The sequence below is a fragment of the Suricata suricatta genome, chromosome 11 (genome assembly GCF_006229205.1).
Source record: "Suricata suricatta isolate VVHF042 chromosome 11, meerkat_22Aug2017_6uvM2_HiC, whole genome shotgun sequence".
NCBI lineage: Eukaryota > Metazoa > Chordata > Mammalia > Carnivora > Herpestidae > Suricata > Suricata suricatta.
In genome coordinates, this window is record NC_043710.1 from 16,485,798 (window position 1) to 16,505,613 (window position 19,816).

Below are 19,816 nucleotides of genomic sequence, written 5' to 3' on the forward strand. Positions count from 1 at the left end.
CCGCCCCGCGCGCCCCCGGCGCTTCTACTCAAGCTTCCCGCCGCGGGTCCCCTCACCCCGCCCTGCTCGCCCCGCCCGGGCCGTCCGCGCTCAGACGACGGGCTCTGCCGGTCCCCCATCTTCTGAGCCCGGGTTTCCCGGCCCCACGCCTCTGTCCTGCCTCGGCACCCCTGGCCCCTGCCCGAGCCCCAGCTTCCCGCCTCCGCCTCCGCCCCCTCCCCGGGGCCGTCCTCTTTCCCCGCGGGACGCCAGCCTCTCCTCCCGGGGAGGGGAAACCGGGAGGGAGCTCGGAGCCCCGGGGGCGTGACGGGTCCTGGCGCCCGGCGAGGCGCTCGCGTTCCAGCCTGTGTGCGGCTCCATCCTCCGATGACTATCCCCGTCGAGGACCGGCCCTTTGCGCCCTCTTAGCTGCTGGGGAAGGAACGCAAGCCCCCACCTAGGGTCGCTTCAGCAAGCGAGCAGGGAGCTGTTCTGCTCAGTGTCGGGGGAGCCTGGGACGCGGAGCCCCCAGAGGAGGCGCTTGGCCGCAGGGGCGGCGTGCCTTTCCCGGAGCGCAGGTTTTCGGGGGCGGGAGCTGAGGGAAATTGCTGGAGGAGGAGCCCGCAGGCTGGATTTGGGGAGGCTGGGTAGTTGACGGGAGCCGTCTGAGAAGTTCCAGACCCAGCCGCAGCGGCGGCTGCAAGCGCCCACCCCTTCCGACCCTGGGGGATCGCCTCATCCGATCCCCTAAGCTGTAAAAGCTACTGGGGGAGGGGGCTTGCCAAGGCCATAGGGCTAAGGGGCCAAAGAATCCAGGCCTCACCCCCGCCCCACCTCTCTTTCACTTTCATTGTTACCATCCCTGCGGGAAGCGGGAAGCAAGAGGAAATCAGCTCCTCCCCCGGCCCCGCCGAGCCAGGCAGCCAGGCAGAGGTCAGGTCTCGGCCAGGCCCTGGGACCCCACCCCCAAATGGGAACCAGGACACCTCCCTCCCCGCCGCCTCTCCAGAAGGAGTCTGGGTCCAGGGTGCCCAAAACCCCTCCACCAGACCCCACGGCTTCTGGAAGACCTTCCCGGCAAAAAAAAAAAAAAAAAAAAAAAAAAAAGCAGAAAGGAAAAAAATCCACTTTACTGAGTCACACCCAGCTGTAAACATGTCACCACGACAGCCCCTACTCCAACCCCCAGGCCACACAGTCGGGCGGCGATGAAATGACTGGGTACACAGGGAGGGTCACCCAGGGTAGGTGCTAAGCAGGGCAGTGGGCAGGCAAATGCAGCAGGCTGTTTCCGGGAGGAGGCCCTGGGAAGGGTGGGGTCGGGCAGGGGAGAGGGCCCAAGCTGCCAGGAGGCTCAGGGTGGGGGCCCTAAAGGAGCAGGTGTCTTAGGCAGCCTCTTCCTGAAGGTTCCCGGATAGGGCCTCAAGCCCCTCTGCCCTCCCCCTCCACCCCTGAACCCCACGGGGGGCACCTGCTGCAGTGAGGGTAAGGGCTGCCCTGAAGGGGTCTGGCCCTGGTCCCCCAGGGCCTGCCCAGCCCAGTCCAGTTTCCTGTTCCCCTGTAAGGCCTGGGTAAGGCTGGGGCCTCAGGGGGACAGGCGAGACCCGCCCTGCCCCCGCCCCCCAGCTCCTCAGAGTCCAGCCCTAGGCCCAGACGGCTCCTCAGGGGGCAGCACGGGGCTCCTTCCCTGGGGCATGGGTCCCCCCGTGGGAGTCCGACTGGCAAGAGGCAGTAAGGTGGGCGATGAGGGGGCTCCTCCTCAGGCTGGCCCTGTCCCTCTTGCTGCCCCGGTGTCAGCCTCACGGCTACACGGCCGTCTCTTGGTCCTCCCGCTGGATCATCTGGTAGTGCTGCCGGTTCTCCAGGTAGGCAGCCAGCTCCGTGTCCTGAGCCTTCTCGGCCCGCTGCCGCGGGGTGTCACCCTGGATGAGGGCGTTGCTGCCATCAGCTCAGGGACCTACTGACCCCCACAGGCCCTCAAGGCTGCCAGTGGGGGAGGGAAAAGCCCAGGCAGTCATCCGCCCCGCACCCTTCCCACCTGGGCTGTGCTGGCTGGAAGGACAGCTTCGGATCCCAGGAGGTGGGATCCCTCCCCCATGGGAAAGACCCCCAGAGGGATTATGGGTGTGAGCACAATAGTGTCACACTGGCTCCGGGCTCACAAGGGCCCAGGTTTGGGAAATGGTTGGTTTGTGCTGGTGTGGACTTCCTGCCAGTCCTCTCACCTGCTGGTCTGTCTTCATGAGAGAGGCCCCAGCCTCCACGATGTAGTGGCAGATGGTACGCTGGCCCAGGGCCGCCGCCTGGTGCAGACAGGTCTCCCCACTGTGGAAACAGGGGCTGGCTGTGGACCCCCATCTCATTCTCAGGGCCCTCCCATGTCTCCAGAGGGCTCTTAGAGCATGAAACTCAGAGCTGTGGGGCAAGAGCAGGACGGAGGTGGCCTGGCAGGGTATCAGGCTCTGACCAGCCAAGTGGGAGGGGCTACATGAAGACAGGGCAGTCTCCACTGCCCAGATACTCACTTCTCCTCCACAGCATCAAGGATCTCTGGGGGCGCTGGAGAAGAGGGGAGAGGGAGGTCAGCGAGGCCTGGCATCCTCCCCCCTCCCACTTTGGCCCTGGCCTGGGGCCCCGAGTGGCACTGCTCACCGTGGTCCAGCAGGTAGCGGACCACTTCCTTGCTGCCCGTGCTGACGGCATGGTGCAGGAGTGTGCGGCTCTGCTCGTCCCGGTGCATGAGGTCACCCCCAGCTCGGTGCAGCTCCTGGAGCTGAGGGCGGGAGGCAGAGAGCAGGGCTGGGGCTCCTCAGGGCCACCCTCCTGCCAGCCACAGAAACGCCCCCCCAACTGCTATGGGGCCTGCCACAGGCCTGACACTATTGTGCTCACACCCATAATCCCTCTGGGGGTCTTTCTGGAGTGTAGGTGAGAGACATTGGGCTTCTCACACCCCAGATGCCACGGGCTCCTCAGGACCACTGAGGACCAAGCCCTGGAGTCCATGGTTCCTCTAAGACTTGCCCCTTTCTAAGCACCGGGGACAGGCAGGCTGTGCTAGGAGGCCCCTTTGAAGGGATACTGTGAGCTGGACAGGGGCAAGGTGGAATGGGACGATCACCATGAGGATCCTGCAGAGGGCCATTCAAGGACAGATGCCCACTCCCGCCTGAACAGGCCAACTCTCGGCCCCACCCAGAGGCCCTGCCCATGCTGCGCACTGGATGGCCCAAGCCCCAGCCCCGCTGAGTACCTTACAGAAGTTGTTCCTCTTGGCAGCCTCAATCAGCTCTTCACCTGCACGGAATGCCTGCCTGTTACCCTGGGGCGGCCCCCCACCCCCTGCCCCTGTCGGTGCACAAATGTGCAGTGGGGAGGGGGGCCTTGGGACACGTGGGCTCAGGGCTCGGCTGTGGTCCGTGGGATCATATAGGATGTGTGCAGGCCCCACCCCACCTGGGACCAGGGAGAAGGGAGGGCCCTCACCTTTAGGGGGTGCCGCATCCCCCGGCAGTGACCTGCAAGTAGAGCAGGGTGAGAGGTGAGATGGCGGCGGCACAGGCCTGGCCGGTCGCCCTCCCCACCACAAGGCGCGCCCCGCGTTCTTTCAACAGTTTATTGAGTGTTTCCTACGTGCCAAGTGCTGTTCTGGGTGCCGGCAGGACAGCTGTGAACGAGACCAAGAACTCGCTCTCACGGAGCTCACATTCTAGGCAGGGAGCTGAACAAGTCAGCAAATAAATAAAGCTTTCTGAGAGCGGGAAGTGCTATGAGGAACAGAGACTGCGGAGTGTGACTGCACGGCAACTTCAGCTGGGGTTCTTGGGAAGGCTTCTGGGGGAGGAAACTCCTAAGCTGAGGTCTGATGGAGGGAGGGGGCAGCTCGGTGAGGAACGGGGGAAGTGTCTGAGGCAGGAAGGACAAGTGCAGAGGAAGGCAAACTTGAGGCGAGGACAACCTGGGAAGGGGGAAGGTGCTGGGCAGTGGGGATGGAGGGTGGGTCGGGGAGGGGGTGAGGCTGGAGTGCTTGGATGTTGGGGGGTAGGGGACAGGACTTGCTCACAGAGAAGCCACTGGGGGGAGCCCAGCACAGCAGGGTGGTTGGTGATACCACTTTCCTGGGGACAAGGGGACTGGTCAACTGGGCTCTGGCCAGGTTCAGTTCTCTACCAATGACTCAGCCTCTGGGGGCCTGGCAGCTAGCTTGACACCGGACATGTATCTAGTGTGGACGGCAGGACGGCAGCAGCTCCTGGCTTGTAGGTGGGGTTTAGAGCCAGGGGACTGGAGTTGCCACAGGACTCACCGGAGTGTGGGTGAGCACGGGGAGGTGGGAAGAGGGGAAGTGGGGGTTGGGAGGTCAGGCCGGGCTGATGCCCCCAGCAGCTCGGGGTCCAGGATATAAATCTCATCCTGTGCGATCTCAGTCACGTAGTTGAGGTGTTCCTGTGGGTAGGGAGGTCAGGGACCAAGGGTCAGGATCTTCCAGGGCAGCTGGTGGGGGTACAGGGGCAGCAAGGCCAGCAGACCTAGAGAGGCCTCTGCTGGGAGCAGGTACACTAGCAGGTGCAGGCTGGGGGAGGGGCCCTGCCAGTCTCTCTTCTCCTCACCTTCCCACTGCTGAGCCTTTACCCAGGTCACTCAGCCTCTGGCCAGAAGTGCCTTCGCTTCGGTGTCTCCCTGGGTGGCATCTGCGCTCCCAGGCCCTTGCACCCACCCAGCAGGACGTTTTTGGGAATGCTAGCTCCCTTCACTGTTGGCAGCATGCACGCCAGCCTGGAAGGCAGGGCCGCGCCCTATTTGCGGGTGCCACACAGGATGAGGACTGAGGGCGGGGGAGCCCATCTGTACAAGTGTGGGTCAACGGGAGAGGGCCCCGGGGTGGCTCAGAGCCAGCGAGGGAGGGAGGGCTGCGGGGGCTCACCTGGGCCCGGTCAATCCTGTAGAAGCGGCTGGCAGTGGTGGCTGTGGGGAAGGCAGAGAGCTGGCTGGGGGGCAGAAGGCCCTTGATCAGGCCCAGAGTTTCTGCTGCCCAGCCAGGAGCCCCACAGGAGGGGGCAGGACACAGCCTGGGACTGCCAGGAGCTAGTCCTTCAGGGCCACTCACCGTCCAGGAAGCACCACTTGGGGGACAGTATCTGGCAGGTGGGGGACTTGGCTCCAGCACCTTCATGCTCCTGCTAAGAGAAGCGAAGGCCAGAGGCTGGGAGAGAACAGAAACTAGAGAAGGTGGGCATATGCGGGCCAGGCTCCTGACCCCCTCCCTCACCTGCTGGAGCCTCTCGATGTGGGCCCGGCAGAGCTCTAGGTCGCTGTCTCCTGGGACCACCACGGTGCCCAGCGGCACGGCTGGGGGACAGAGCAGGAGTCAGCAGCTGGCCGTCTCCTGCTGCCCCACCCTCGGGGCTCAGGGATCGGCAGCTCCTTGCTCCCCGCCCATCACTCACAGGCCTCCTTGAGCTGCTCCTTATCGTAATGCAGGGCCTCGTAGTCGTGCATGCTGACTCTGCTCACCCGGATCCGTAGCTGCTCGGGCACGGGCTGCTGGCTGAGGCACGGGTGGGAAGAGGGCACTCGGCAAGGACCCTCAGCCAGCCATAGACCGAGGGGCCCTGCCCAGCTTCCCTGGGGCAGAGGGACTGGCGGCCCCCTCTCCAGCTGGGGAAACCAAGGCTCAAGAGAGGGGCAGAGTCTGGCCCTGGGCCCAGGGCAGGCAGGGGCCGGGAGGGGGACGTACTCGCTATGCAGGGGGGCGGTGCTCCGCCGCTTGGCCTTCTGCACCATGGTGGCCTGGTTGCGCAAGGCGATGCGAATACGCGAGGCTGCGAGCTTGCAGGGCTCACCATCCACCTGCACCGGGATGGCCTTGGACGTGGTGAGCACCACCTCACGGCACTGTGTCAGCCGCTCGCCGTGCCCGCCCACCTGCAGCGCTGCCTGTGGGCGCAGAAGGCTTGGGTCAGGTGCCAGAGCAGGGTTCCCAAGCTCTGTTATCCCCCAGGGCTGCTCTGGCCAGAGAACATGGTGACAGTGACCCCCAGACAGAAATCAGAAGGAGGACGACACCCCAGTCAGAGAACGGAGTGGAGAGCAAGACCCTGGTGGGGGAAGGGAACGAGGGAGGGGGAGACCCCAGGCAGGGAGATGAACATGAATTCTCCTATCCTGGCCAGTGAAGGGAAGTTTAATAATCGCCCGCCTTCCAGTATTCTTGGTCACCATGGGGACAGAGCCATGGGCAAAGCAGAATTGGGGCTCCAGGCAGGTTCCACACTGGCCCACTCACCAGGGACGTCATGGTAAAGCCAATGACCTCGAGGTAGCCATCATCATGCCGCTGGGGCTCAAAGTCATGGTGCTCCCCAGGGTGGCCCCAGGGCATGGTGCCTGCGCAGTACCTGGAGTGGGAGGCAACACAAAGGCTTTCAGGGGACAGTCCTGCAGGATGGGGACAGCTGGGCCCACACAGAACCCTCCCCTCCTCACCTGGGGATATTCAGGAAAACAATGCACTGGGGTTTCAGGTCCTGAATCTTGGGGGTCAGGTCAGTTCCATCACACTGGAGGCAGGGACAGGGAAGGGTGTGAGGTATGTACCGTGCCAAGGCGGCCTCCCTCCCTGCTGGGCCCACCCACTCTGCCTGCCAGCTTGGCCCACTTACCACCACTCGGATGTGCTTGGCCAAGTCCTTAGAGCTGCCCATCAGGAAGTCGGAGAAGGCTGTCTGTGGGAGATAGAGGGCGTTGCCATCTGGTAACAGAGACTTTCCCTTGCCACTGCCCAGCAGGGGTCCAGTGGCTTGGCAGCCACAGGTGCACGGGGGCCACCGGTGGAAAACAGTGGGCATGGTGGGGGCTATTGCCGGCAGACCCCAGACTCACCCCGGCGTAGAACATCTTATTCCGAAAGCGGCTGTTGAATTTCTCCGGGTTGGCCTCTGGGTGGCGGTAAGAAACAGGTGACAGTCAGTCATTCTGAACCTGCTGGGGCTTCCCAAGCTGGGGTGGGAGGGAATGGCTGGGAACGGGTGCCCCCTTTTTACTTCTGGGGGCAAGTTCTGACTCTCTCAGGGACCCTCCGGGGTCTCTCCCTCCCCAGCCTCTCAGTGCCTCCTCAGCAAGAGGTTGCCCACCTCGAGACTCATGAAACTCCAGGGTGACATGGGCATCGAAGCCCAGGCTGAAGTAGTTGTTGAAGACATCCAGGGGCAGCTGGAAAAAGGTCAAGGGCCCAGCATGAGGGCTGGGCCTCACAGACCCTCTTCTGGCTCCGGCCTGGTCCAGGCCAGGCGCCCCCAGGCTCGTGTCGCCCATGCATTTTGGGAAGCCTTTCCCACAGTTAAGAGGATCCACCACAGAGTTCTTCCTCCAGCCGGTCGCCTGCCCTGGCTCTGCCCTCTCAGCTCCCAGCTCTGGTGAGGCTCCTCCAAGTACTCCCCGCCCCCTCAAACCACCCCCAGCTCTGCTGGTGCTCTTCCCTGGCTTTCCATCCCCCATGACACTTTTTCCCCAAAGTGCCATATTCTGTAGGAGCTCCGTGAGAACGGGGACTTTGTTTTGTTGCCGCTTAAAATGGTGCCTGGCATGCGGTAGATATTCAGGCAATATTTGCCAAGTGGCTGAATAACAACTCGTGTGTGGGGCACCATTATTACCATCGTACAGAAGAAGCTGGAAGCCTGGAGAAATGAAGAGATGTGCCCCAAGTCCCAGAACTGGCAAGTGAGAAAAGAGCCCAGCCCAGGTCTTCAGGGACTGCCCCCTGCCCCCTGTGTCAGCTGCCCCTGCCCTGGCCCGGGTGGCCCTACCCGGTCAGTGGCGCCCTCATCACGCTCCTCGGGCCCCGCGTCGGGGTTGGGCTCAGCACGGAGGTCCCAGCGGTCCAGCTGCACCACATTCCCTTCCTCCACGTGGGAGAGGATCTTGGACACGGGCTCATCCGTGTAGCCCTGGTAGGACAAAGCAGGAACTGAGCTTCTCCTGGGGAGAGGCCTGTAGGGCCGCACAGTCCACCCCCAGCTCCCCTACCCTCCTGTGGGCACCTTACCCCACCCCAGTTGAGGGTACGGGCCAAGTCATTGCCAGTGCCCAGGGGCAGAATGGCCACGGGCGGAGGTGGTTTTAAGCGCAGCTGGTCCAGGGTGGAGAGGATCCAGCCGACCTGGAGGGGGCAGAGCATAGGAGGCTGGGTCAGAGCAGCGGGGCCCCAGGCCCAGACCCCCGAGAGACGGGAGAACTTACCGTGCCGTCGCCTCCGCACGCCAGGATCCGCAGGTTGTGCACTTTGCGGTACATCTCCAGCCTGCGGTTGGAGGACCGGAAGGGTCAGGGTACGTGCACCCTAATCTGAGTGCCTGGCAAGCCCCTGCCCCTGTCCCCACAGAGGCTTGGCAAGTACTTACGCCTCCTTGGGCCCTCCCTGGCTCAGGTCAAAGACTTGTCGGGGATTGAGATACCACAGGAAGGACTGGATGATCTTAGCGCCCTGCGGGGGACCAAAGGAGGCAGTCAGGGCTGGTGGGCTGAAGCAGGGAAAAGCACAGGAGACGGCTGTGGCTGTGGGAAGCAGGCCCAGCAAGGGGCGAGGAGTGGACACAGAATCAGATTTTCTCAGCATCGCTGGGAAAGAGGGACAGGGCAGGAGCCTACCATGGAACCCAGGAAGAGATGCTGGGAGGGGAGGGGTTCCGAGCTAGACCCTGCCCCTCCCCCAAGGCTCTCAGTGCAGAGAGGGGGCTGTGCGTACCTGGTTGCCCCCACTCTTGGGGTTCACAAACACCAGCAGGGGCTTCATGAGGGGGGACGGGGTGGGCCTGATGACGAAGGGTCTCCAGCGGCCCTCCTAGGGGACAGAGACAGTAAGGCTCTTTCCTGTCCTAGCAGACCTTACCCCCAATTTGGGCAGTGCACCCTCACATACCACCTCCAGGTCAGACCTTAAGTGGGCCTGGCCATAGAGAGGCAACTCGGATCTGGCCTCCCACCCTTCTCTGGGGCCCAGAGCCCAAACTGACCCACCAAAGGCCGCATCAGCCAAGGGGCCTCAGTATCCCAAGAAAACAGGCCCCTCTCTCCTGGTCCCCTGCAGTGGCCCCAGGACTAACCTCTGGCCCCTTCTTGCTAGATTTCCTCTTAAAGGATGCTCTCTTTTTCTTCTTGCTTGCCTTGAGAGTATTCTGCAAGGGAGGCAGGAGCGTTGGTGATGAGGTGGGTGGGCGGGAGTGGCAGGCAGAGCCCAAATGCGGGAGTGGTGTCAGGGGTGCAGGCGAAACTCACCTGGGGCCTTCGAGCGCGGAGGATCCAGGTGGGCGGGATGACCACGGCAGCATGGACCCCCAGGGAGCACGGCTCCTCGATCTGCTGCAGCATGAAGCAGGACACCTTGCTGTGGTACTAGAGAGGAGGGGGCAGAGCTGAGCTGGGCCCCGCTGAGGCCTGGGGACCCCCACCTAGCGCAGCCCAGGGAACAGGGTGGGGGGCAGGGGAAGCACTCACTGCTTGCTTGCACCAGGAACAACTGATGGCCACGATCTCCTTGCTGTGGAAGGCAAACTTCTGCTGGAAGCCCTAGGGGGAAGGGAGTGGTTGGGTGCCAGGACTGTGCCAGGGACCGGACCCAGAGCAGTGGGCCCAGCCTCTCTTCTGCTGCCAACCTCCCTCCACCCAGGGAAATTGAGCACATTAAAAACAAAAACAAACCAAGAACAAAACAAAACTAAACTAAACTAAAATAAGCCCCTGGAGCAGGGAGGCTGACAACTCTCTGAAGTTAACTACAAGGCGTTGGGGCACACGTGTGATCTGCTCCAACGATCCACCGCTAACTCCTGTCTCCTGGGATCCCGTCCTTCCTGACCCAGACCCCAAGGGTCCTGCTTCTTCACAGTACCTATCCCATTCATTCCCATGTCTGTTCCACAAACGTTACTGAGGGCCTGCTGGGGGCCAGGCACTGTGCTTGGCACTGAAAGCGGGCAGAGGGCAAGAGGCTAAGGCCCCTCGACCTTCCAGAGCCTACGCTTACTGAGAAAGACATACAGGAAGCAGACAATGACTACATGACCACCACACTGTGGACTGTGCTCAGGAAGACTGCCTGCAGAGTCTGTCTTCAGGCCACAGCTTCCTCCAGGAGGGCAGGGACCCACTACCCACTACCCAGCGGTGCTCAGCACCCAACAGGTGTTCAAGGAGTATCTGCCGAGTTACCCAATGAGGAAGTCAGTCTGATTCTCAGAGGGCTCACGTGTAACTTCCAAGCAGCCCAGGTGCCCTGCCCCAGGAGGTAATTTTCCTCCCTGCTCTCCCTCTCTGTCCAGGGGCCTGGGTGTCTCAGAACTGACTGGGCACCTTGGCCAGGCTGAGACTGAGCCCTAGGACTCTGAGCACAGTCAGTGATGGGCCGGTCACGCTGGATGCACAGCCTGAGGCGCGGGGGCCGCAGGGCCCAGGTCCAGCGGTCCTGGGCAGGGCCTCACCTTCCCACAGTGCCGACACTTGCCATCCTGGCGTCGCCTGTGTACCCAGTGGTGGCGTACAAAGGTTGGCTGGTGGAAGAAGAGAGAGGCTCACGGGAGTGAGAGGGGCTGGCAACTTTTCTCCATGGCCTCAAAGTGAGGGCTGAGGCTCAGGGGAGGGGAGAAGAGTGAAGAGGCACAAGCGGCAGGCAGTGCCCCACCCTCTCTGCAGGCAGGGCCTTCCGGGCCTTCCCCATTGAGACACTCTCAGAGCCTCAGCCCTGTGCCTCCCAGGGACCCAGAGTGGCCTCAAAGGACCTGAGTCCCCTGGTGGCACTCTGGAGACCCTGTGGAGAAGTCCACTCAGGAAACTTGGGGCGTCCTTACCCAGAACTACCCTGGGCACTTACCTCACGGATGTTCCTGGAGCCTGACTCACGGAAGGACGGCTTACAGCGGAAATTTATCTGTGAAACATGGCAATGACCACCCAAATGTCAGAGCTTCCTTTCACAGAGTCAGGCAGATAGCCACCTCCTCCAGGGAAGTGTCACTCAAACTTATACTCACAAGCTAGAGATGGCCCCAAATCATCCTGGGAGCCCTCAGAATGTGAGACACCTCTTTTCATAAGCCCTCCTGCATCCCTGCCTCCTCTCGACTATAGCCAGAAGGACTTTTCCTTCCTCTGTTGGTATCCTGGGATGGGGGAGACTTGGAGTTTTGTGTCTACCCCCACCCCCCATTAAAAGGCAGTCTGGTTTACTCCTCTCACATTTTCCCCTTACCCTCCAACGCTCCCAACCTAGGCATGTGCAGGCACCCCGATCCTTGCTCACAGGTCCCTGGAGACCATTGGCTCACTTAAGAAATCTGGTTTGATTCCCACCTTAGGCTCTGTAACACCTGGGGCTACGTTTGTCTTTCTCTTCCCAACTGTCCCTGCTTTGACTTTAGCAAAGTTGCAGGGAAACCTCGCTCTATGAGTCGGGGGCTGGGGCAAGTGACCCACATTAGCCTTGTTCATGCTATTCCTAATCCTGGAGGCTTTCCCACGTGCTGACCAGGGTTTCTGCTGCTTGGGGAGACCCCCCCCACCTCAGCCTGGATCTGCCCACCCTGTGTTCTTCTACCTTAATTTTTTAATTATTTTTTTTAATAGATGGTGTTTTGGGGGCTCCTGGGCGGCTCAGTTGGTTAAGCATCCGGCTTTGGCTCAGGTCATGATCTCATGGTTCGTGGATTCGAGCCCAACATTGGGGTCTGTGCTGACAGCTAGCTCAGAGCCTGCAGCCTGCTTCAGATTCTGTATCTCCCTCTCTCTCTGACCCTCCCCTGCTTGTTCTGTCTCTCTCTGTCTCTCCCAAATAAGTAAGAAACATGAAAAAAAAAAAATTTCAGAAGCATGGGCCCAGAGCCAAGCTTCAGGGCTGCACAGGATTAGCCCATCTTCGGCAAGACCACAGCCCCTTCTACATGTTAATTTAGGTGCTGATAAAACACTGTCTCAGCCATTGCTCATTACTCATCCCACTGAGTGTCCGTGAGCCCTACTCTGTGCCAGCCTTGTTTTGGGCAGTGGGGACAGGGGTGGAGGGAGACAGGACTCAAATGCAGGCATTTCAGCTCCAGGGTCTTTGGCTCTTCACCACCACGCAGGCTGGGGCACTCTGGGCAGGCAACGCTTGTGACGGGAGTATCAGTGCAGACATACACGTGTGTTTGCTAAGGGACTTCAGCACCCAAAGGGAAGTGACAGGAAACGCTGAGCACTCACACTCACCTTCTCCAGCTGCTCAATGCAGGGGGTGTGCACCACGATCTTGCAGGCTGCACACTTTCTCCGGGACACTGATTTCTGCTGCCGTAAATGAAGAGAGGGCCCTGAGGCACCAGCTAACTCCATCCAGAATGGTGCCCCAAGGCCAGGAGAGAAATCCTGCCCTCTATGTGCACTGGGAAGCCCTGATCCTGGCATCAGAACACAGCCCCCCTCCCTCCTGCCATCCTCAGGAAGCCCACAGCAGGGGCACTCGGGTGACAGTCTTGTTCCCACCTTCCCAAGAAGGCCAGCAGAGGTCTATCTACAGGTTTCTAGACCCATCTACCAGCAGGGGGCAGCATGCCGCGGAGAGCTCACTCACCAGCATCTTTGCTACACAGTACTGCTCCCCAACATAGCAGAAGTCCCCTGACACGTTGGTCTCGAACCAGATGTGCTCCCCATACGTCGCAGACTCCTAGACCACAAGACAAGCATGCTCAGCGCAAACCTGCCACCCAGCCCACCAGTCAGTCCCTGTCCTGCCCCACCAACCCTTGCCTCTCCCAAGACAAACCTGCTCCAGCCACCACAATCTACTTTGCTCCATCCTGTTTCCCTAATGTCCTTACTCTTTTGGGACTAAAAAAATTTTTTTTAAGTAATCTTTACACCCAGCATGGGGCTCGAACTTACAACACCAAGATCAAGAGTCACAAGTATCACCAACTGAACCAGCAAGGCACCCCTCCCACTGTCCCTGCTCTTGAGGGCCTGGCTCAGATGTGGTCTCAGGACGTCTGTCTTGATCCCAGAGGCCCATGGGCTCCTTGCACAGCAGCCCCCAGCACCACCTTCCACCTCCAGCTGCTGCTGTGGCTCCAAGCCTGGCAGGGGTTGGTACCCACCTGCCCCTCCCTCCCAGCACCCTGCCACTCACACTCCAGTCCACAGTGCTCCTGATCTGCCGCTCTGGCTCGCTGCACAGGGCCCCGGGAGCAGGAGGAGGGGGTGCCAGGTGCTGGAGGCCCGACTTGGTGATGGCTTTCCTACAGGAAAGGAGATCGCTGAAGCCAGCTGAGCATCTGGTGACTCTGCTTCCCTCCTCCCTCGCCTGGGATCTCCGTTCTCACTGTGACTTTAACCCCTGGCCAAGACCGGACCACGAAGAGGAGCGTAGATGCCCCAAGGCAGCCCATGGCTCTGAGAGGTTCCCTGCAGGAGACTCAGCCCTCCTCATAGCCCTTGGGGACTACACTGGCTTCCACACACTATCCAGAGCCATTCCCAAGAAGGGGGGTGCCCTCAGGCCAGGCAGAGCCTCAAGGTCCTTCCTGCAGGCCAGTCCCCTTGGGAGCCGCACACTTGCCCTGCCGGCCGCAGCTATACCTACGCAAGCAGGGCACTCCAGGTCTGGGGTCCCGCTGCCTTGCGCCGGAGGGCTACCTGACGCCTGCGGGACAGTGGGCGCACTCGAGCAGGCGTGACAGAGCCAGCTGTGGTGCCTGAGGCTCTTCGGCCCCCAGGACCAAGGTGCTGGCCAGGGGACCGCTGCTGGCTGAGGCGCCTGTAGTAACCATGCAGGCCCCAGAGGGCATGGTCATACACCACATCAGCAGGGAGCAGGTGGGAGGAGGCACGCCTGCGACGGCGCAGGCAGGGAGGCACAGGCAGCAGAGGCCCCCGGTGGTGCGAGGATGGCCCTGGTGTCCTGGCCCCTGGCTGGGTATCACTCAATGGCGCAGCTGTCACGTCTTCCTTCTCCTCGTTTGTGCCTAGAAGCCCAGCCAACAGCAGGGGTGTGCCCAGAAGCTGCGCCCCAACACCAGCAGGCTGCGGGGTGGGCGCCTCATCCACAGTGAAGCGGGGGTTGCAGGCAGGGGGCGCGGTGCTGGAGCGCCGCCTCCGGCCGGCGCCCCGAGCCCCCACCCCGCAGCTCAGGAGGCAGCCGTGGAGCTGTGCGCTGGAGCGGCGCCGCTGTGCCAGTGAGGATGAGGCCTGGCCGGCCGGAGAGCGGCGCCGCACCTTGCCCGTGGGCAGCCCTATGCTGCTGGGCCGCCGCTGCCCCTCCCCAGGGCCTGGCACCTTCCTCTGGAAGTGTCTCCTAAAGAAGGTCTCCATGGCAGGGGCAGGTGGATGGCTGTTGGGCAGAGATCATGAGCATCAGGAGCCAGGTCAGGCCAGGGCCCGTCCTGTGCCTCGGAGCCCAGTCACAGCCTTGGCCCTTTGAGCAGAAAAGTGACACAGGGAGGAAGGAGGAGGATCCACAGCCTCTGATCTCCACAAACAGGGTGTTGGAGGGTTGCACGGAATCCTCCAGGGAGCTCGCGGTTACCGCTGGTGGAAGCACTGCACTCTCCCCAGCCTACGCTGCTCCAGCAGCAGTGACGGTACAAGGGGGCTTCCGGCAACCCAGTGGCTCCCCTGTCCAGGCACCATAATCCACAAAGCCCTGGCACCTGCCCCTCTCATCTGAAGATGATGGAAAAGAAAACGTGGGAGCTGGCAGCCTGCAGTCCTGGGTTCCTGTTTGCAGTCAGCCTCTACGGACAAGCCTTGTCTTCTCTCACTGAGCCTTTGTTTGGCTACCAACTCAGGGAAGGTTTGAGGTTTAGGTGTCCCCTCCTAGGGCACAGCACAAACTAAGCTATGGTAGCAAAATGAGGCTCTCCTGCTTGAGTGTCCAACTCTTGATTTCAGCTCGGGTTGTGATCTCACAGTTCATGGGATCGAGCCCCCCACCTCTGTGCTGACGGTGAGGAGCCTACTTGGGATTTTCTCTCTCTCTCTCTCTCTCTCTCTCCCCTTCTCCCATTTGCATTCACTCTTGTGCTCTCTCAAAATACACAAACATTCTCTCAGCCCCAAGCCATGGGGTCAGGCTGAGAGTGGCACTAGAAAGGGGAGGATCTGACTGAGGGATCCTAAGAGCTGGGGAACAAGGCCCTCATAACTGGCGGGGAGCTGCACAGGGAGCAAGTCACCCTAGTCCTCACCCAGGGGGACTGTGTATGGGGAGCAACAAGGGGCCTGAGTCAAGAGAAAAGCCTTCTGAGTGTGCATCTCTGCCTCTTAGGGGCTAAAAGAACTTTTCTACTAGACTGCTTTGTGTTACCCTTCTGGAAAGGTCTAGTATAGACCTCCCATGTGGGAAAGTACCAGGTGACAGGTGCTATCTGAAAGCCCTTCCAGCTGGGCTGTCAAGGGAGGCTGTGAACCATGACCTAGGAGCCGATACGAGCAGCTCCAGCTCTCTGCCCCAGAGCTCCCTCCTGCAGGATGCAGAACCCGTGGGGCCCATCCTTACTCAAAGCGTCCTCCCTCAACCTGTTCTCAATGCGACCCAGCTGCCCTCACCAGCTCACCCACTCCTGGCTGCCCCTTCTTCACAGGTTCCTGGGAGTGCTGCATCCTCAGCTCTTCCTAACGGTGGGGGAAGGGAAGGAAGCCTGGTATGCCTCGGGGTGGGGGATGCCTGCAGAACGCCCAGGGATGCCCGTGCCCCACGATCAGGTGATCTCCTGGGCCCTGGTAGCCACGGAGAAGTCTGAGTCACAGCCATGGGACGTCTGCCTGCCGAGGGCCTAGCAGAAGTCACGTATGATGGGTGGGGGCCTTGGACAAATGATGGTAGAGATAGCTGGAGGACTGAGGCCCGGGCTGCATGTCTACTGCCTACTCCTCCCACCTCCCGCACACCCACTCTCTAATGTGCCACCAGCTGGGGAGTCCAGGCAAGCAATGCCAGGCTGAAGCCCAGGCCGGGGGCGGGCATTAAGGGAGAAGCAGACGGGGCGAAAGTGTCCGAGCTCCTGTGATCATCGCGTCTGGTAAAGCAGTGTTTGAGCCTGCCTGGCTCTTGGTGTCTGCCTGCTACAGCCCCAGCCTCTGCAGAGACACGGAGAATGGCAGGAGTGAAGCCCCGAGGGCAGGAGAGCGGGCATGGGCAGAGAGCTCTTAGCTTCCTACTAAAAGCAGTATCAACACAGCTACCATTTCCTGAGTGCCCACCATGTGCCAGGCACTCTGTAAGCCCCTCACAAACACACCTATCATTTTATAAACCACAGCGACATGAAATAGGTACTGCATCATGCCATGTTCCTGATGGGAAGCTGAGGCACAAGGCCGTAACCTGCCCAAAGTCTACAGCTAGTCAATGGGGAAGCCAATGATTGAACCCAAGTCTACCTGAAGGCAAAGCCTGCATCCCAGAGATACAGTGGAAAGCAGGCTCCTTCCTTTGGGACCAAAGTGAGATGGGGAGGGAAGGGAATAAAAGCTCCAATACATGCCCAGGTCACAAGGTTGGTCAGTAGCAGAACTGGCACCTGAACCCAGGTCTGCCCGACCCAGGTCTGCTCTGCACCCAGGAAGAGAGGCGTGAAGGCCCAGCTGCCCACTGCTGCCTGGTCACTGGCTTGCCAGCACTCCCCCAGGGTGTCAGCTTTCCCTGCCCGTCTGGTCAGGCTGCCCTGTGACAGCTGCCCAGCCTGGAGGAGATTAGTCACTGGGACACACCACCTGATGCTAGTGTCACCCAGAAAACAAAAGGCCACAGTCAGTAAGGGGAGGTGTTCCCGGCGCTCTGCGAGGAGTGAGGCGGTCTGGGCCCTGCCCGCTGCGCCAGACCCACACTGACAAGAGGGGCCAGGAGGCAGAGGCTGCTTCATGACGTGTTCCAGCCCCAAGTTCAACTGTCCAGGAGTCTTATCAGCTGTGTGGTGGTGCGGTCACTGCGAGTGAGGAGCAAGACAGGCGAGGCCAGGCCAGTGTTCTGTGACCACTACAAAGCTGTCCCTACACGGGCCTCAGTTTCCTTGTTTGTCCAAGGAGGCTATGAGACGGGCTGAACTGACACTTTATGATAAACTGTCCTGCAAGGCACCCATGCCTCTATGTTCCCAAAGTCCCCTCCCTGCAGGGCCCATGCTTCCTGCTCCTTTGGTCTCCATAGAAACCCCTGTCCTCTGGTCAGCAATAGCTTGACTCCTGACTTCCTATCACTGCTGAGGTTTCTACTGGTCCAGTCAGAAGGCCAGCCTGACCCCCGGCCTGGCCCCGCCTTTCCCCACAGCTCTGAGCCGCAGTGTCTTCTCGCCTCATGCTCTGTCATCTTCCACATACCACCCAGTATGTGTAAAGGTCACTAGAAGAAGCCCACAGGCTTCTGCCACCAACAGCAGAGCGAAATGGCTGCCCCTCAGCCTTCTGGTAGGGAGCTTGTCCCACCCAAAGGGGACAGGATGGGAAAGGCCTCAAGGGCTCCATGAACCTCCAGCTGGCTGCTGAGAGCCTAGGGAGGACAAAGGACGCGATAGGAAGAGACACTCATGGCGGTATCTGGCCTCGTGGTCTTGATGAACAGCAGCAGCAAGTGTAGCTGTGGCAGCTGCCAGGGGGTGAGCAGGCATGAGCGCCACAGCCTCACTGGCTCCTGGCTCCTGGCTAGAAAGAACCAGACTTCTGGCCTTTCAGCCCAGACTATCTCTCACTTCATGCTAGTTTCCAGTGGAAAAGCCCAAGGGCTTTGGAAGCCTGCGGCCACCTTGCTTTCCCAGGTGGATCAACTAATCTTTCTGATCCTCAACTTTCTCATTTGCAAAATGGGATGACACCAACTAGTTGAGGAGGCTGGCCTAAGGGAGACTCTGAAGAGATGATGGTGTAAAGCACCTGACAATACCCAGCAGAGAGGAGGGGCACGGGCAGGGCCTACACCCACCGCAGACACAGGGCATGCAGATCGTGCCATCTCCTGGGGTTTGTCTCTGCCCATGGCAGGAGTGGGAACCCAGAAAGGGAAGCAGGAGAACCCAGGGTGGCCACCACACACTGCATGAAGAACAGAGCTGGTGGCCAGAGCCCCCCAGGTAACTGCTCATGCTGTAAGAAATGCCCTCTGCCCCTGGAACCAAGCAGGCCTGGTTCCTAGAGGTGCTCACAGAGGGCACCCCGTGGGATTCAGCCAGGGCTCCACATGCCCCTCTCCTCAGTGAAGGCTGAGCATGGTGCGCAGCAGCCCCACTTCCAGCAGCCGCCGGGCTAGGACCTGAAGGCCGCCTCCCCAGGGGGCTACTGGTCAGAAGCCACTTCTGGCTGCTCTGCTCTCACAGCCCGGATGGTCAGAGGGAAGGAGCTGGGGACAGCTGGGGGTTAGTAATGCAGGATCTCAGCTCTCCCAAGGTCCTTACTTGCTAAGAGGAGCCCGCCCAAAACAAAACAAAACAAAACAAAACAAAACAAAACAAAAAACAAAACAAATGCGCAGCTAGGAGCAGGTGGGCCAGGCTTGCCCTGTAAAGACCAGCAGGCCAGTAATGTTTACCTCACCAGGATCTGGTGGCGGCAGGAGCCCAGCCTACTGTGTCCCTTCCCTTTCCTTTTCCATCAGCTTCAGAGTGTCACCCAGGAATGGCGGTGCCGGTGCCAGGGGCCCACCCTGATCTGCTCCTCCCCAGACCCACCCAGACAGACACAGGAAGGAAGAAGCAGGAGGCAAGGGTTGGGGGCAGTCCCCTTTGACCTGATCTGGAAGGCAGGGTGGCAGGCGGGTGGTGGGTGAGCAGGTGGGACCTGGGGTCCTGGTAGGCTGGCGAGCCCCCGCTCTGGCTCCAGCTCCAGGCTGCCGGCCTCTGGCTGAGTAAGTCCTAGTTTGGAGAGCAAGCGGCAGTGGCTGCTCTTCTGCCCCCTCCCTCTCACCACCCTCCCCCCTGCTAGCCTGAGACAGCCGTTATGAAAATAACCCGATTGGTAACCAACTGCACTTCCTCTCCCAGCGGTGGCTCCAGGCCCTGCAGCAAGCAGGCGGCCGGTGGGCGGGCGGGCACACGCGCACCAGTCCTGCCTCCTGGCTTCTCTTCCCAAAGTCCCCAGAGCCAGGCTGAGCAATAGCCCAGTAGCCTCCCCTCCCCCTGGTACCCGGTGGAGCCTGCAAGGACTCCTGGAGAAGGTCTGGGGAGGCAGAAGTGGGGGGTGGGGAGCTCTCCTTCAGGCCACCTGATGCCCTCTCATACTCCCCGGACGGGTGTTCCGGGGGCTGGGGAAAGCATCTGAGATAGCTAATCACTGGCTCCCGTCAAAATAACCACAAACACAAATATCCGTCGAGTCTTTCACAACTTACAAAGCACTTTCTCACAAGCATTATCAGACAGGAGGCTTATAATTCTCCTGCACAGGCAGCAATTCTGTTCCAGCTAAACCAACAGAGCAGCGGAGGTCCTGGAGGTCGGTGAAGACCCAAGCTCAGAGTGGCTGAGCGGGGACTCTCAATCCTATGTCTCCCAGCCCTGCTGCGGGGGTCTGTCAGAACCACCCTGGTGTGTGTCCAGGAGAGGTCAGCCCACATCACACTCATCCAGTCCAGAATGCCGTCCTCCCACACCCCCAGCTTACACTCCTGGCTTCTCTAGGATCTAGGGGCAGCTCTCAAACTTCCTGGCCCCAGGACCCCTTTACACTCTTAAAAATTACTGAAGATCCCAAAAAGGTTTGATTTAGGGGGGTTAGAACTATTGCCATTTATCAATATTAGAAATTAAAATGGGAGAAATTTAAAAAATATTAACTATCTAAAAACAATAAACCCATTATAATGTTAACATAAATAACATAC

General features: G+C 60.4%; 2 protein-coding genes across 7 annotated transcripts in view; both read right to left on the reverse strand.

Annotated features, from left to right (window-relative positions):
• The window catches only part of MDK (midkine), a 2,912-nt gene extending 1,931 nt beyond the window's left edge, over positions 1-981 (reverse strand). Inside the window, exon 1 of the mRNA XM_029957719.1 lies at positions 437-981. The gene's annotated coding sequence lies outside the window, so the exon portion shown is untranslated. The remainder of the gene's footprint in view (positions 1-436) is intronic.
• A 108-nt stretch (positions 982-1,089) lies between these two features.
• The window catches only part of DGKZ (diacylglycerol kinase zeta), a 32,801-nt gene continuing 14,074 nt past the window's right edge, over positions 1,090-19,816 (reverse strand). For 2 of the 6 annotated variants that reach the window (XM_029957714.1, XM_029957712.1), the window contains exons 2-31: positions 13,139-13,247; positions 12,581-12,676; positions 12,220-12,297; positions 10,847-10,903; positions 10,458-10,526; positions 9,475-9,546; positions 9,256-9,372; positions 9,084-9,155; positions 8,726-8,821; positions 8,382-8,464; positions 8,221-8,281; positions 8,027-8,140; positions 7,788-7,928; positions 7,113-7,191; positions 6,862-6,917; positions 6,642-6,704; positions 6,466-6,539; positions 6,266-6,377; positions 5,717-5,916; positions 5,427-5,527; positions 5,249-5,328; positions 5,087-5,156; positions 4,904-4,944; positions 4,286-4,425; positions 3,466-3,497; positions 3,233-3,276; positions 2,632-2,752; positions 2,505-2,538; positions 2,205-2,304; positions 1,090-1,901 (exon numbers count right to left, since the gene is read on the reverse strand). In XM_029957714.1, the coding sequence (XP_029813574.1) occupies positions 1,785-1,901; positions 2,205-2,304; positions 2,505-2,538; positions 2,632-2,752; positions 3,233-3,276; positions 3,466-3,497; positions 4,286-4,425; positions 4,904-4,944; positions 5,087-5,156; positions 5,249-5,328; positions 5,427-5,527; positions 5,717-5,916; positions 6,266-6,377; positions 6,466-6,539; positions 6,642-6,704; positions 6,862-6,917; positions 7,113-7,191; positions 7,788-7,928; positions 8,027-8,140; positions 8,221-8,281; positions 8,382-8,464; positions 8,726-8,821; positions 9,084-9,155; positions 9,256-9,372; positions 9,475-9,546; positions 10,458-10,526; positions 10,847-10,903; positions 12,220-12,297; positions 12,581-12,676; positions 13,139-13,247 (2,629 nt within the window). In that variant the 3' untranslated portion in view covers positions 1,090-1,784. Of the gene's footprint in view, positions 1,902-2,204; positions 2,305-2,504; positions 2,539-2,631; positions 2,753-3,232; positions 3,277-3,465; positions 3,498-4,285; positions 4,426-4,903; positions 4,945-5,086; positions 5,160-5,248; positions 5,329-5,426; positions 5,528-5,716; positions 5,917-6,265; positions 6,378-6,465; positions 6,540-6,641; positions 6,705-6,861; positions 6,918-7,112; positions 7,192-7,787; positions 7,929-8,026; positions 8,141-8,220; positions 8,282-8,381; positions 8,465-8,725; positions 8,822-9,083; positions 9,156-9,255; positions 9,373-9,474; positions 9,547-10,457; positions 10,527-10,846; positions 10,904-12,219; positions 12,298-12,580; positions 12,677-13,138; positions 13,248-13,591; positions 14,936-19,816 lie in introns of those variants that run through there. The other 4 variants (XM_029957711.1, XM_029957710.1, XM_029957709.1 and 1 more) reach the window with 4 other exon arrangements.